We start from the raw sequence: 16228 nt of genomic DNA, 5'->3' as shown, positions 1-16228 counted from the left end.
CAGCTGCTCCCATTTCTTTTCAGTCTCCAGCAGTCAAACATGTTTAGAAACATTTCTCAAACCGCTTCAACATCTGAAGTTCCTGCATTCTTGCAAAAAGGAAAGAGGACAGAATATCAGCGAACATGTCGCCTGGACACAGATAATCGTCAAAGCGTCACTCATGTCATTGGCACCACTTTGAAGGCAAACCTGAGCAGGTAAACAACCATGACTGGGCTGCGGCTGAAGGTGTTCAGTTTCATATGCCACAAAATGCTGAAAAGATGTTTATCCAGTCGCCCGCCTTTATTTGCTGCTCAGGAAAGATTGTGAGCACCGCTGGGCTGGTTTTAACACGCACCGCTGTGCTTTCATGCGTCTGCAGACGGAAGCTGTTAAAGTTTAACTAAAACCTGCAGGTAAATGGTTTGTCTTCAGGGCAAATGCCAATATTGTCTTATCACCTCTCAGGGAGCGTCAAGGAAGTAGGATTATAGATGCATGGACCGGGAGGGGGCAAGGTCAGTGGTGACTGACCAATCACCGTCCAGAGGCTTCACCTTTACCTGCAGCCTTCAGCAGCCTACCCTCAGCTCAGACCATAAACAGTCTGCTGTTTGCGTCTGGTGACAGGAGTGGTTGTGCTGGGGGCTTTTGGACCGAATTAGAGGGAGACCCATGGCTCATCAGAGGACTCTCAGAGTAGATTATGATAAAAATACACAGGTTTTGTACGTGGTTGGTTCAAAACTCACTGTAAACCTAAACAGGTAGGTTCTTATCCTCTCTTTCCTGTTTAGGGAAAAATTGTGGTTTCAGTTTCAGTTCACAAATTCCTTATCATGTAGCATTTTCTGTCTGTAAATTAATTTCTAGGACTGTTTACAATAGCCTAATCATAATTAACCCCATTTGTTTATTGAATTGTTCAAATATAAACACCTTAGAGGGGTGTTGAGTGCATTTTCATCTTGCATGTTTTATACTGACAAAAATAATAAACATCATTTCTCTCTTAGAGGTTGCGAGTTAAGAAGAGAGCTAAATTCTAGAAAACACAAAGAACGTTCAACCTTGAGGCGAATGTGCACAACGGTCTGTGGAGTGCATTTGTGGAATAGTATGGATGAGAATTAGAAACACTTTGTGAATATAAAGCTATTAAAATATATATATAGAAAAGCCCTATTGCAAAAGTACATGATGTAATGACCATCATCACATGATGCAATGACATCACATCATGTGATGACCTTCTCAGTGGCGTGGTGGTTTGAGTGTCCGCCCTGAGACTGGGAGATCGGGGTTCAAATCTGCGGTCGGGTCATACCAAAGACCTTCAAAATGGGGCCAAGTTCCTCCCTGCTTGACACTCAGCTTTAGGGGTTGGATTGGGGGGTGAAACCACCACAGCCTCTGCTGCAGCTCATTGCTCCACAGGGATGGGTCAAATGCGAAGATGTCATTTCACCACCAGTGTGTGATGACTAATGGGACTTTAACACAGCTTTAGTACTCTGTATGGTGGTATTTTGATGGCTGAGGTTGGAGTATTGTTTATTTAATGAGACTTGGTGTGTGGACTGAGTTCTTGTGACATGGAGAGCAATTTAATTACATAAACATTTACTTGTGTGTATTTTTGTTGAGTCACTTGAAGTAGGATTTAATAAACATCGGCTTCTTCCTACTCCTCATCAAACAGAATATGAAAGGTTTCTTATTTGTTGTTGTTTTTTGCAGACTTGATATCTGTTTATTTTATTTTTTCTTGAAACATTTGTTTTTATTTCTATCTTCATTTTATATTGGAATAAAAATCCTTCTATCTCTGACTACACCCGGGGAGAGAGCGAGAGAGAGACTAAACTATAAACATGTGCACAGACTCAGAGCATATAAACAAGTTTGAAAACTCAGAAGTCAGTGTGTAACCTACAATTCCTAGTTGTACATTCATTTTCTTTTTAAGTAAATGTGTAAATTGCCTATGTTGAGTCTGGTAGTCCAGGGTGATTGTCAGCTAAATGAAGCATAAGTCATTCATCCTTGGTTATGATGGCTGTGAGCTTTAAAGAAACCTAACTTTTAACCTTAAATCAAAGTGATGGAAACTTGAAAACTTTAACAACTTCTGCATGTGATGAATGGGATCCTCTGTTGCTTTGTGTGTGTCAGTTCTAATCAGAACAGGAACTTTGGAAAATGGTGACTTGAACTGGTTTTTGTAACATTCTGAGCTCTTTTTCTTGTGCTACTTTAAGATTAAAATCTGATTTTCTATTTTTTAAATGTATTTTTATTAAATTTTCAAAAGTTTAAACACAAAAGGCAACATGGGATAAACCAAACTATCCCCTCCCCCGCCCGTCCCAATGCACTGGATCCATGTACTCACACACACATACAGTAGATGCTAACACATGAACGTACATACATCAAATCTGATTTTCTAATGTGCAGTGTGCCACCTGAGCTCTTATAAAATACAACCTCGATGTTCATCTCCATTTCATAATTCAGGTTGCTTTTTGTTCTCGTGTTTTAGGAGTGCCCCCCCCAGCTCCAAGTTCTTCTCGGTGAACTGCACCCCCAATGTTCAGTACAGCTTAAGCCCCCCGCCTCAGGAGACATCCCACCTCTCTCCTCTCCCTCTCAATCCCAACTCTGCTCTGCTCATCAGCATGAGCAGAGCCAGTCAGTCTGAAAATGATAGCAAGGTAAGCAGAAACACAAGGCTGTCACTGAATGAGCAACTTGGATCAATTCCGTAATCCTCTTACTAAGCAAGCATGTAGTGACAGTGGAGAGGAAAACTCCCTTACTGAACAGAGATGAAAATTCTGGATGTAAGTTGATTTAAAAAGTTTAATTTGTTAAATAAGCTAACGAAGCAATTTCTGGTTTTTCTGAAGCTTTAAGAAGATTTATGATTGCACCTGCTGTACCGTTTAGTTTTAATGTGTAACAGCTCAAATAACCAGCAGCACGCTTTGTTTGCAAGCTGTCTGTTCAATACTACGGAACAAACAAAGAGGTCATAGGCAAAGCAGTTCTGTACCTGACAGCTATAGGTAAGTGACTTTGTGTAGTACATTATAATATTCTAACATAATGCAGAACTAGAGGTTGTCTGCATTTGTGTGTCACACAGAGATCTCTTTGGATGTGGATGCTGACAGAGATGGCACTGTGGAGAAGAGCAACCCTGACAAGGTGAGCCTAAAAGGTCATCTACTAAATCAGCTCTTTCATAATAAAGTCAGTTCTGTCTGTTCAGCTAAGTGAGGTGTGAGAACCTTGTGTTCAGCACGTTTTGCTAATTTTGCCATGCATGTGTGAACATGCTGCAGCAGAGTTTGGATTTTTGCAGGTTTTTCTCACAGTTTTTTCTTTTGGGGATCAAATAGCTCAGCATGCTGCCTTAACACATCTGAGGTGAAACGCCTGAGTATACCTTAGCTGAAGGTAAAGCAGTGGGTATAGAAAAGGCTCACCTCCTGTGAAGAACCTCACTTTCATTTATTTATTTTTTTTTTCCTTAAATGGAAACACAAACAAAAATTTACTTTACCACCTTTATTTTTCCAATGCAACGTATAACATTCATTAAAAATATCATAATTACAGTACAGGGCATTTTTAAAAAAAACATGAAATACTGAGATTAATAAAGAATCACCTCCAAAGCCAATTATTAGTTAGATCACCTTTTGCTTTATTTGAAAGCCTTGAATCTGTTGGGATTCTTCTTTATCAACTCTGCACATCTAGACTGAGCTATATTTGCCCACTCTTCTCTACAGAACCGTTCACATTCAGACCAGTGGGATGGTAGGCATTGGTAAAATGTAATCATCAAATCTCTCCACAGATTTTCAGTGGGATTAGGTCTGGTCTCTGACTGGGACACATGGGGATGTTCACTTTTTTCTCCTTCAGCCACTCCTTCAGTATTGACGTGTGCTTTGGATCATTGTCATGTTGAAAGGTGAATCTTCTGCCCAACCTTCTGGCAGTGGGTAGCAGGTTTTCTTCAAAAATGTGAAGGCATTTTGCCCGACCCCTTTTCATTCAATCCTAACAAGAGCTCCAGTCCCTGAGGCAGAGAAACAAAACAAAAACAACAACAAAAAAAAAGAAAAACAGGATGCTGCCACCTTGAGCCCGTTTGTGCTAAAACGATCCTTTTCAGGGTTAATTAAAGTCCACTCAGCCCCATCACCCCCTTGTCCAGAATATCCCACTTGCAACTTCAGAGTGCTGGTCTGTTGTTGGACTTAGAAAAAAAATGGAGCTGACATACTTGGCACTGCAGTCTGCTTTCAGCACGTTTCCTGCATGTTGTAGATCACAAACACAGCCGATGTGTTTATTTAGTGATGGATCACTCCTCTAGACACTAATGAAGGCTGGGAAGCATTTCAACTGTTAGATTAAGGTGTTAAAAAGACAAATGTACAGCGAGGAGATAGGTCTCGCTTTTGGTTCTTCAAACGGACGCTAGGGGATGCTAAAAGAAAGCCCAAACTGCCTAGTCTCTCTTCAAGGATGGTGAGCTGCATTGGATTTACTCCGGATGTGCTGTTGGTGTTGAGGCCAGATAGTTCTATTCTGGACTGATCATAAGACCTTTTTCCATTTGGCAGCTAAATTTCCAAGGGGCATTCTGGCAAAGCTCAACAGCTTTAATGTGGCCTTTCTTGAGAAGTGGCTTTTGCCTTGTGACCTTACTGAACAAGCAAGCCACTTTTGTGGGGCGCTTGTGAAATCGATGTTACATGAACAGAAGGGCCACTTTTTTCCCTAAAGTCCTATAACTCCTTCAGAGTTGCCATCAGCCAAAGACTCTTACTCCATCCAGTTTGGAAGGATTACTGTATCCAGGGAGGGTCCTAGAAGTACCAAACGCTTGCCACTTCTTCATTATAGACCTGACTGTGCTCATAGGGATTCATAAAGCCTTTGAGGATTTTTTGTATGCATCTCCTTCCTCATGTCTGTCCACAACTCTCTCACTTTGATCTTATGAAAGGGGTCAGTTGTTTGCCTTACCAAGCAAGAGAATACTCCAGAATAAGCAGCTCCACTATTTATTCATGCTGATTACAGTTCTTCAGTGAATATTATAGGTTGCATTGGATACTTGAAGCTGGTTAATGGTAGTTTTTTGGCTTGTTGCACTTCAAGCAGTTTGGCTTTTCCATTCTCTTCAGAACATTGGTAGCAGTGTTGATTAAAATCCTTTGGATAATAAAGAATTTCTGTAGTAAAACTGAGAGTATAAATGATTGGAGTAATTTGGATTGCATTCAAACACAAATAAAAGAGCTTTTTGTGATTCCTGTTGTTCACGAGGCTGAAATGCTGGTTAAATAACTGTCAGGGATCCTGGAAGTGGGGTCCTAATGGACACGGAGCGATCCTCTTGGTTAACTGTGACTCTGAGACCACTTACCTGAAGAAACCTGACAGTGAGTCGGATCACATCTCCAAAGTGTCAGGTAAGCAATCACCTGGTCACACTTTAAAAAGAGGTCACATTGGACTTTTTGTGAAAGGAAAAATCGTTTCTGCACATGGTAGCATCAGACGTATCATGCATTGTTATGTGGGGGTAAATATTGGACGCCTTTTGTACTTGTTCAGATCTGAAGGACATGTCCCTGATGGTTCTGCGGACCAGAGGTCCCGCTAAACTCCCAGAAGGCTACAAACTCACCATGCACATCTCTCAGGGAGATGCAGAGTCCGTTCGAGTTTTCCGGTCTAAATCTTCCAAAGTGGAAAAGAATATGCTGCGTGAGTAAAAATGAGCCAAAGACAGATGATGCGAGCTGCTAAAAATCGCTACACTAAATATTTATTTGTGAATAATAATAGACAAACTAAGAAAAGATTATTATTATTATTATTATTATTATTATTATTATTATTATTGCATTCTTCTACAGAGAATCTGTTCAGTTCCTTCACAAAGGACTATCCTCTGGTGCTGAGCCGTGAGGTCCTCTCACAGGAAGTGCCGTACCTTGGAGGTGAAGGCGAGCTGAACTTTTATGTGGAGGGCCTCAGGTTTCCCGACAAGGACTTTGATGGACTGGTCACCATCAACCTCAGTCTGTTGGAGCCCATCTGCGATGTAAGAACTGCCTAAATTCATACCCAAATTCCACATTACGATGGAAATCTCTCCAGGAAACCAGCAGAACTCCACAGCCTCTCTAACGGTTTTCCAGGGTATTCCTGAGACGCCCATATTCACAGACAAAGTGGTGTTCCGCGTGGCTCCGTGGATCATGACACCCAACACCCTCCCGCCTGTAGAGGTGTTTGTCTGCAGGTAAGAGCAGACTGATGAATAATGAACCTGACTGAGACAACGAGTGTGTCATCAGGATGTTATCAAGTTCCACTTCCTTCTAAACTTCATCTCATAATTCCAAGAAAGCTGCTCAAACTGCTTAGTGACGACTCCCAACATGCTCAGATGTTTTCTTAGCATTCATGACCACAATTTAGTGGCATAGCTGGAATAAAATGTAAAAAATAAAAGGTGACGCTTGATTAAATCGTCATGTTTGTGGTTTCAGTACACGCGATAACTACCAGTTCCTGAAAGGAATGAACAACTTTGTTTCAAAATGTGGGCAAAAGCTGAAGATCTGCTATGAGTACATGAACAGAGGAGACCGCTGGATGCAGGTATTCAAAAAGAAAACAACAAAAAATAACGTGATTTGCAACTTTTAAAGATCATTTTATAGTGCCAGAAGGACAGAATAAACTAAACTTCAAACAAAAAGGGTTCAAATGAAGGCAACTGGATTTCTTTGGATTCTTGAAGACATTTTCGCTTCTCATCTGAGAAGCTTAGTCAATTCTGACTGGAATAAGGGAGGGTCAAGCCTATAAACTATAACTGCCTATTGTTGCTTAATAAGCAGACACTACCTATGAATACCCCCTCTCCCTACCCCCTGAGGAGTTGCTAGGCCATATTATGCAGGGATGGTTGTTTTGATAATGTAGGGGGGAGTGAAACTGTTTTGGATTTCTTTGGACTTCACAACACAAAAATGTCTTCAGGAACCAAAGAAGTCCAGTTGCGTTCATTCGAACCCCTTCGGATTGAATTGTAATGTTTCTTCATTTGCATCACTTGTGAATTATACATTTTTTTAAGCATTTAAAGGAAAGGAAACTGAAGTTGTTGGTTTTGTGTGATAGTTTTGATAATATTAATATATGATATTTTCTGTCAAATATGTATAAAATAAATATTCATGTACCTTTTGAAACAAGGGAAGAAGCAGTGGCGTGTACAGGGGGTGGCCCGGGGTAGCACATGCCACCCATGGAATCTGATTGGCCACGCTAGGTTTATAAACCCCAAGCATAAAACTTTAGCATTGGCTTGTAGCCCCACCTACAGTACAATCCTGTATAATATTATTTTGCTTTGTTAATTTTTCATATTGACATAGATAATAATTAGCGTCACAACCCTCTTTCCCAAAAAAGGGCATAACCATAAGATCCACCTGTGCATTTACAAGTGCCCCACTTGGGCCACCCCATTGAGAAATGTCTGGACACGCCACTGAGAAGAAGTTAGAGATTAGAGAGTTTTATTTTAACTCCAGGAGTCTCATTATGTTTGTTTCAGGATGAACTGGAGTTTGGTTACATTGATTCTCCTCATCAGTGTTTCCCGGTGGTTCTGGATTCCCCCAGGGATGGAGGGCTTCAAGGCTTTTCATACGAGGAGCTGCTGGTGATGAACTCAGTTTTCTAAAAAAGCTTGAGCCGTTTTAATTCTATTTAATTATTTTATAACAAACCTCAGCTGTTTATGAGTTACTACCTAAACCAGGTATCTTCATACAAATCTGCTTATGTGAGTTCAGCAGAAAAAAGATGACATTCGTACATGCACACACTTGCCTGCTGCGCACATTCCAAAAGATTATCTGCTGTGTTTTATTCAGTGAATCTTAATCAACAATCTTGAGGTTTTCATCAAGTTTAGACTAAATGCTGTGGAGATTTTTTCCTCATTTGTCCCACCTCAGAAAAAAAAAAGAAATCCCAGAGGACAAAACGTTAGCACACAAATTCATGAAGCTTGTTTAGAAGAAACAATTTAAACTAGCCTGTGTCCTCAGGGCCCGGACTTCGGATACGTGACCCGAGTGGCTCGGAACAATGACGTGAGCAGTCTGGACTCGTTTGGCAATCTGGAGGTCAGCCCTCCAGTCACCGTTAACGGGAAAGAATACCCGCTGGGAAGAATTATTATTGGGGTTGCCTTCCCAACGTGAGTAATCCACCACTGATGTTTAAGAACAAATCTTTCATTTTCATGTTTCACCACTTCACAAGCAGCTTTTGAAAAACACAGTAGTTTTTTTTGTTTATTTTTATTTCATTTCAATTCATTTACTTTTATTTTATTATTCTGTTTTATTTGAACATTTCACTGTCATTGATTGAACAGTTTTTCTCTTAATTTACTTTTAAAAATTTATAAATAATATAAATTATATTATCCATCCATCCATCCATCCATCCAATTTCATCCGCTTATCCGGAGTTAGGTCGCGGGGGCAGTAGCCTAAGGCGAGAGGCCCAGACTTCCCTCTCCCCAGCCACTTGGGCCAGCTCCTCCTCCTCCTCCAGGCGTTCCCTGGCCAGGTGAGAGACATAGTCCCTCCATCGTGTCCTGGGTCTACCTTTAGGTCTCCTCCCGGTTGGACGTGCCCGGAAAACCTCACCAGGGAGGCGTCCAGGAGGCATCCTGACCAGATGCCCGAGCCACCTCAACTGGCTCCTCGATGTGGAGGAGCAACGGGTCTACTCTGAGCCCCTCCCGATTGACCGAGCTTCTCACCCCATCTCTAAGGGAGAGCCCAGCCACTCTTTGGAGAAAACTCATTTCGGCCGCTTGTATCCGCAATCTCGTTCTTTCAGTCACTACCCAAAGCTCATGACCATAGGTGAGGGTAAATTGAGAGCTTCGCCTTCTGACTCAGCTCTCTCTTCACCACGACAGACCGGTACAACGCCCGCATCACTGCAGATGCAGCACCAATCCGCCTATCGATCTCACACTCCATTTCCTCACTCGTGAACAAGACCCCGAGATACTTAAACTCCTCCACTTGGGGCAGGACCTCATCCCTGACCCGGAGAAGGCATTCTACCCTTTTCCGAATAAAGACCATGGTCTCAGATTTAGAAGAGCTGATTCTCATCCCAGCTACTTCACAATCGGCTGCGAACCGCTCCAGCGAAAGCTGAAGATCACGTTCTGATGAAGCCAACAGGACCACATCATCTGCAAAAAGCAGAGACCTGATCCTCAGGCCACCAAAACTGATGCCCTCCACACCTTGGCTGCACCTAGAAATCCTGTCCATAAAGGTTATGAACAGAATCGGTGACAACGGGCAGCCTTGGCGGAGTCCAACTCTCACTGGGAACGAGCCCGACTTACTGCCGTCAATGCAGACCCAAGCTCTGACACCGGTCATACAGGGACCTAATAGCCCGTATCAGAGGGACTGGTACCCCATAATCCCGGACTACCCCCCATAGGGCCTCCCAAGGGACGCGGTCAAACGCCTTCTCCAAATCCACAAAACACATGTAGACTGGTTGGGCAAATTCCCACGGACCCTCCAGGATCCCCCTAATGCCTGGGACACACTAGCTGCCGAAGCGCCGGGAGGCAAAGCGCTCATGAAATTCGGCCGCTACTCGCTGCTCCTCAGTTCAGACCAGACACTTGCTTCTCCGCTCCGGTTGAGGCACGCTTCGGCTCAGCTGTAGTTTTTCTTTTAACCACTTGGTGTCCTCCATTTCCTCTCTGCCTTTTCTCTGCTCTTTTCCTCTACACCCCCCTCCCCCTTGCTGTTTGTGTGTGTTTTTCCATGTGTGTGTGAGACTATGGTGTGAACCAGTTGTTAATAGCTGGCCTACGACTTTCTGCCTTTCTGTCCTGTTTGCTCCGGTTGAAAGACACCCAAAACTACACACCCTTCACGTGGTCACACACACACACACAAGTTTGCTCTGTGTGTGTGTGTGTGTGTGTGTGTGTGTGTGTGTGTGTGTGTGTGTGTGAGAGTGTGTGTGTGTTTGTGTGGTTTTTATGCAGTGTCTGTTAACAAACACATTTGACTATTGCGGAATTGTATTTTGAAATGCTTTATTTTATTAAATTAACTGGCCTGCCTCTTATGTCTAGGTTTGACTTCCTGCCAGAATTGATGCGGTTCACCTGCGGCTCGCGAAAAAAATAGAGCAGATGCCGACACGATCGCTGCACGGCGCGGGCTGGAGCGCGCTTCGGTGGTCCATGTGGTCTATAGCATATGATAAAAAGGGCGCCGAATGAAGGCGGTCCCCGTTTCGCGGCGCGTCGATGGCCGGTGTGTCCCAGGCGTAACAGTATAGAGCTGGTCTAGTGTTCCCTGGCCAGGACGAAAACCACATTGCTCCTCCTGAATCTGAGGTTCAACAATCCGATGGACCCTCCTCTCCAGAACCCCTGAATAGACCTTACCAGGAAGGCCCAGTAGTGTGATCCCCCTGTAGATGGTGCACACCCTGCTGTCCCCCTTTTTAAATAGGGGACCACCACCCCAGTCTGCCAGTCCAGTGGGACTGCCCCAATGTCCACACGATATTGCAGAGCCACGTCGGCCAACACAGCCCCACAACATCCAGAGCCTTAAGGAACTCCGGGCGGATCTCATCCACCCCTGGAGCCTTGCCACAGAGAAGCTTTTTAACCACCTCAGTGACCTCAGCACCAGAGATTTGAGAGACCAACCCAAAGTCCCCAGACTCTGCTTCCTCACTGGAAGACGTGTCGGTGGGATTGATGATGTCTTTGAAGTTTTCTGCCCACCGATCCAGAACGTCCTGAGTAGAGGTCAGCAGCACACCGTCCCCACTATAGATAGTGTTGGTAGCGCACTGCGCACTGCTCCCCCCCCTTCGGCGACCACCTGAGCTGTGTTCCGCTTAGACTGCCGGTACACGTCAGCTGCCTCTGGAGTCCCACAGGCCAAAAGGACAGGACTCTTTCTTCAACTTGACAGCATCCCTAACCACCGGTGTCCACCAGCGGGTTCGGGGGTTGCTACCACATCAGCCACTGACGATCCTGCGACCACAGCTCCGGTCGGCCGCCTCAACAATGGAGGCACGGAACAGGGTCTATTCAGACTCAATGTCCCCCACCTCCCCGGAACATTTTGGAAGTTCTGTCAGAGGTGGGAATTGAAGCTTCTTCTGACTTAAGACTCTGCCAGACGGTGCCAGCAGACCCTCGTGATATGTTTGGGCCTGCCTGGTCTGACTGGCATCCTCCCACACCATCTGAGACAATTCACCACCAGGTAGTGGTCAGTTGACAGCTCCGCCCCTCTCTTCACCTGAGTGTCCAAGACATGCGGTCGCAGGTCAGATGAAACAACAACAAAGTCGATCATCGAGCTGCGGCCTAAGGTATCCTGGTTCCAAGAGCACATATGGACACCTTTATGTCTGAACATGGTGTTCATTATGGACAATCCATGACTGGCACAGAAGTCCAATAACAAAACACCACTCAAATTCAGATCAGGGGGGCCGTTCCTCCCAACCACACCTCTCCAGGTCTCACTGTTGTTGCCCACATGTGCATTAAAGTCCCCCAGCAGAACAAGGGAGTCACCGGAAGGAGCACTCTCCAGCACCCCCTCCAAGGTCTCCAAAAAGGGTGGGTAGTCTGAACTGTAGTTTGGTGCATAAGCACAGACCACAGTCAGAACCCGTCCCCCCCACACGTAGGAGGAGGGAGGCTACCCTCTCATTCACTGGGGTAAACCCCAACGTACAGGCACCAAGATGGGGGGCAACTAGTATGCCCACCCCTGCTCGGCACCCCTCAGTGGGAGCAACTCCAGAGTGGTAGAAAGTCCAACCCCTCTCAAGGAAACTGGTTCCAGAGCCAGAGCCATGCATTGAGGTGAGTCCGACTATATCTAGTCAGAACCTCTCAACCTCACACAGCAACTCAGGCTCCTTCCCCACCAGAGAGGTGACATTCCATGTGCCAAGAGCCAGCTTCTGTAGCCGAGGATCAGACCGTCAAGGTCCCCACCCTCGACTACCACCCGTCACACACTGCACCCGACCCCTTTGGCCCCTCCCACGAGTGGTGAGCCCATGGGAAGGGGGACCCACGTTTCCTCTTTGGGCTGTGCCCGGCCGGGCTCCATGGGTGAAAGCCCGCAACCAAGGCGCTCGCCAACGTGCCCTGCCTCCAGGCCTGGCTCCAGAAGGGGGCCCCGGTGACCCACGTCTGGATGAGGGAACACGGTTTCCATTTATATAATTCATCACAAGAGGTCTTCGGGCTGCTTTTTGTCTGATCCCTCACCTAGGACCTGTTTGCCATGGGTGACCCTACCAGAGGCATAAAGCCTCAGACAACTTAGCTCCTAGGATCATTGAGACACTCAAACCCCTCCACCACGGTAAGGTGACAGCCCAGGGAGAGGTAAATTATATTAACCCTCTGATGCATGAATTATGAGATCTTCAACCATGCTTTTTTAAACATTTTTTTCACCCATCTTTAGGTGTGAATGAAACAAATTTCAACAAATATTTTTTGTAACATTTTGTTAATTTACAAATAATTTATTACATGTCCACCTCAGTGGACAATGTGCATTCTGAACATGAAATATGGCGGCTTGACTTACTGAAGTCCAAATGGAGGGGCTCACATGCAATACATTCTTCAACAGCTGTGCTTACTAGCAAAAATAACGTAATAACAATTTTGAGTACCTGTCCACTGCAGTGACCATTATGCATCAAAGGGTTAAAAAAGTTTTATATTTTGTGATTTTTTTGCTCAGTTTTATAATTATAATTTCCCTGAATTTGCTATTTCAAATAAAATTTTTGATCATTTTCACCAAAAAAAAAAAAATAAATAAAATACTGACCCTTAAATTTCTGAAATTTTTCCCCAAAAAAACTGGACATCAAATCTGCATTAAAACACCTTTAAAATCCTTGTGGAAGTTTGTACAACTTACGAGATAATCTAATTAATAGGGATGCAACGATACCACTTTTTTCCAAACCGATACAATACCGATACTTGGATCTGAGTACTCGCCGATACCGATTAATTGCCGATACCGATACTTCTACCACATAAAATGACGCAATGAATTGGAATACGGGTTTTATTTTATTTTCTGTTTTCAACAGGAAAAGACTGTGAGGTAGATAAAAAGTAAATATGTTAATATAAATTATCACAAAACTAAAATATTAGATGAACAGAAATGACAAGTTACAGTGAAGTAACTTTCAAGCAACTGCATTGGTATCAGTTACTGGTATCTGTTAACTTTTATCGGTATCGGTGCATCCCTACTAATTAACTATATAAAATACAAATTTATAAACTGAACATCTGGTTTCTTGGTGCAAATCAGAAAAAAAAGCATAAGATTTATTCATGATGTTTTGTGTCTTTTGTTCTTTCAGGGCAACTAAAGGACGAAACATGACCCAAGTAGTTCAGGACTTTTTGTGGGCTCAGAAGGTTCAGAAGCCCATTGCCTTATTTTCTGACTGGCTCTTTGTCGGCCACGTGGATGAATTCATGACTTTCGTTCCTGCACCTGACAGAAAGGTAGATATTCAGTCTGCAGAATAATAACCCAGAATTACTAAAATTAAAAAGTAAAATTTAATTACCACATTTGCATGTTGAACTAAAATCTTTTAGTTCATCTTTGCATCATTAAAAGCGGCAATATGTAAGAATTTTACAATAAAAAAAATCCCAAAACAGACTAATGTCTCAGTCATGTTGGAAGGAATGTTATACTGAAACGGATTCCCTTCTCAGCCAGCTGGTTGCCGTCAGTTTTTCTCCTTTCAACAAACTAAAGACGGATATGTTTAGTGTTTATGATCAGTGAGGTTGCGGAGTCTGCAGCAAGCTAACGATGTATAGCACCAATGTTTGTAATTCAATACCAGCAGCCAAAAAGTCAGGAAACTTGAGTGACCCAGAATTGATGTTTTGCTCCCCTAAGAAGCCTCGACATCTTTTTATTTTACTCTACAAAATATGTATTTCTCTACTTATCAACTTACTGTGTATGACTCGTCATTGCTTATCTAGAATCTTCTGGAGCTGATCCATAACAGGCAACAGCCATGAAACTCACAAAGGAAGTAACATTTTGTTAAGAATAATTGACTGCACTACCCACATTTTACTACAGAATGCCATTTTTACTTCAGTTTTACACATTGCACCTTTAAGAAACTGGAGCAAAATTATTGTATGATTTATGAACTCTCTGGGTTTGATTGTTTCTGTCTGCTTGCAGGGTTTCCGTCTGCTGCTGGCCAGCCCAGATGCAGCTTATAAGCTATTAAAACGCTTGTGGAGCGATGGACACGCACAAGTCAAAATGTTCGAGGGTAAAGTCTGAGTATTAATGACAATAATATCTATGGGGGTAAATAATTAGCAAGAGCAATGATTGTGAATCGCTTTGTACATTAAAAGGACTTGAAAATCAAATGCCAAGGACAGTGGATGACATACTTAGTGATGAAAATCTCCGAGCTGAAAATAACTACGTGCAGGTGGGTTAGCTTTTTCAGTAACCTGCCCTTTATGTCATTTCGTGGGATTTTTTAGACACTGGCTGCAGTGATTTGCTCACGGCTCCTGTGTGCAAAGAAAACTCCACTTGAGCATTAGGTTTGATCTTTTGTATTCCTCAGAGCTGCATTGATTGGAACAGGGATGTCCTGAAAAGAGAGCTGGGCCTGGATGATGATGACATAATTGACCTCCCAATCCTATTCAAGTTGGAGAAGGACTTCAGAGCAGCAGCCTACTACCCTGATATGGTGTGTTTGGATCTACTTTTTCCTCTGATTTCAAAACATTTTAGATTTTAGTATAAAAATGGTCGTAAACAATGGAGCTACTGACACCATTACGTGCCAAATCTATTCCCAGGTCAACATGATCGTCTTGGGGAAGAACCTTGGCATCCCGAAGCCTTTTGGTCCCAGGGTGAACGGACGCTGCGCCCTGGAGGCTGAGATGTGCTCACTGATGGAGGCCCTGGGTCTCCAGTGCACATTCATCGATGACTTTGCCTCCTACCACAAAATGATGGGAGAGGTGCACTGTGGCTCCAACGTTCGACGTAAACCATTTGACTTCAAGTGGTGGAACGTGGAGCTCTGATTAAACATTGATAAAAAAAAGAAAGGCCTAAGTAATCAAATGTTTCTAAAACATTGTCAAAAGCAAAAGTATAATTCATAACAATTCTAAAGAGATTCAGCACAGATCTGAAATCTGTTTGTCAGTCCTTACAACTTCTGTGTCTGAAAATCCTCACACTGCTTTGCATTTAGTTAGTTTAAGCACGTTTATTTCTTTTTAAACATCCGTATTGCTCAGTGACTGTTTTGGTAATTTAATCTCAGGGCTTTTATGATCTTATTAATATGTACACACCTGTAACATCAGTGATGAAAACAGAAACACAATTATTTGAAGGTAACACAAAAATATCCTCCCTGAAAAGGGGTTAAAATGTAATAATCATAGATTCCCACAAGGGGGCAGATTTTAGTCAAACATATTAAACCGTATTTATAGTATTAAAACACTGTTTAAACGTCTCAAAAGCCAAGTGAAAGGACCACGATGAGTTGAGGAAATACGTTTCTATTCATCTTTTTACTTTATAAAATCTTGGTTTTGTTACTAAAACATTTTAATAAAAACTGGGAGCATGGTGGATGCTTTTTCTTTTGACTATAAAACATTTTTCCACTTTCTTTAAAAGAAAAAAAACGTTTGTCAAATATCAACCCTTTCTAACTCTGCAATAAAAGTGTTCGAGTCAGGCTGCTGAAACAAACCGACTTGTGTGGTTATTTATAACTTTACACGTATTTCTGTTTATGTTGGCATTTTTTAAACGTATGTAGACCGGTGGAGAACTCTTGCTGCCAAAATAAATAATTAACAAATCAATCAATCAATCAATCAATCAATCAATCAATCAATCAATCAATCAATCAATCTTCAAATTAATAAATACACAGTGGAAATAAATGTTTTCACTCTTAATTTATCTCCAAATATGTATTTTTTTCCCACATTTATGAAGTTATTTTG

The 16228-nt window shown here is 42.9% G+C and overlaps 1 protein-coding gene across 2 annotated transcripts; it reads left to right on the top strand.

Moving 5' to 3' along the window:
* Positions 1–7: 7 nt before the first annotated feature.
* Positions 8–15968, top strand: padi2 (peptidyl arginine deiminase, type II). 2 transcript variants are annotated; one of them, XM_015958569.3, is made up of 16 exons: positions 8–200; positions 2531–2702; positions 2987–3056; positions 3137–3198; positions 5369–5486; positions 5632–5784; positions 5937–6124; positions 6222–6325; positions 6576–6687; positions 7652–7759; positions 8151–8302; positions 13549–13696; positions 14406–14499; positions 14588–14667; positions 14809–14937; positions 15050–15968. In XM_015958569.3, the coding sequence occupies exons 1-16, from the start codon at positions 40–42 to the stop codon at positions 15281–15283; spliced, it is 2085 nt and encodes a 694-aa protein (XP_015814055.3). In that variant the 5' UTR covers positions 8–39; the 3' UTR covers positions 15284–15968. The 2 variants fall into 2 exon arrangements, with proteins under 2 accessions (XP_015814055.3, XP_015814054.3); XM_015958568.3 differs by lacking the exon at positions 8–200 and adding an exon at positions 568–752.
* Positions 15969–16228: the final 260 nt, after the last annotated feature.

The sequence above is a fragment of the Nothobranchius furzeri genome, chromosome 3 (genome assembly GCF_043380555.1).
Source record: "Nothobranchius furzeri strain GRZ-AD chromosome 3, NfurGRZ-RIMD1, whole genome shotgun sequence".
Classification (NCBI taxonomy): domain Eukaryota; kingdom Metazoa; phylum Chordata; class Actinopteri; order Cyprinodontiformes; family Nothobranchiidae; genus Nothobranchius; species Nothobranchius furzeri.
The sequence above is the reverse complement of the archived record's forward strand: the minus strand, read 5'-3'. Positions and strand labels throughout refer to the sequence as shown.

Excerpts from the sequence above, each read along its gene's own strand:
- padi2 (XM_015958569.3), top strand. The coding sequence starts at position 40 with ATGTTTAGAAACATTTCTCAAACCGCTTCAACATCTGAAGTTCCTGCA. Across the intron at positions 2,703-2,986 it reads AGTCTGAAAATGATAGCAAG|CTGTCTGTTCAATACTACGG; the intron begins GTAAGCAGAAAC and ends TTTGTTTGCAAG. Across the intron at positions 7,760-8,150 it reads TTTCATACGAGGAGCTGCTG|GGCCCGGACTTCGGATACGT; the intron begins GTGATGAACTCA and ends CTGTGTCCTCAG.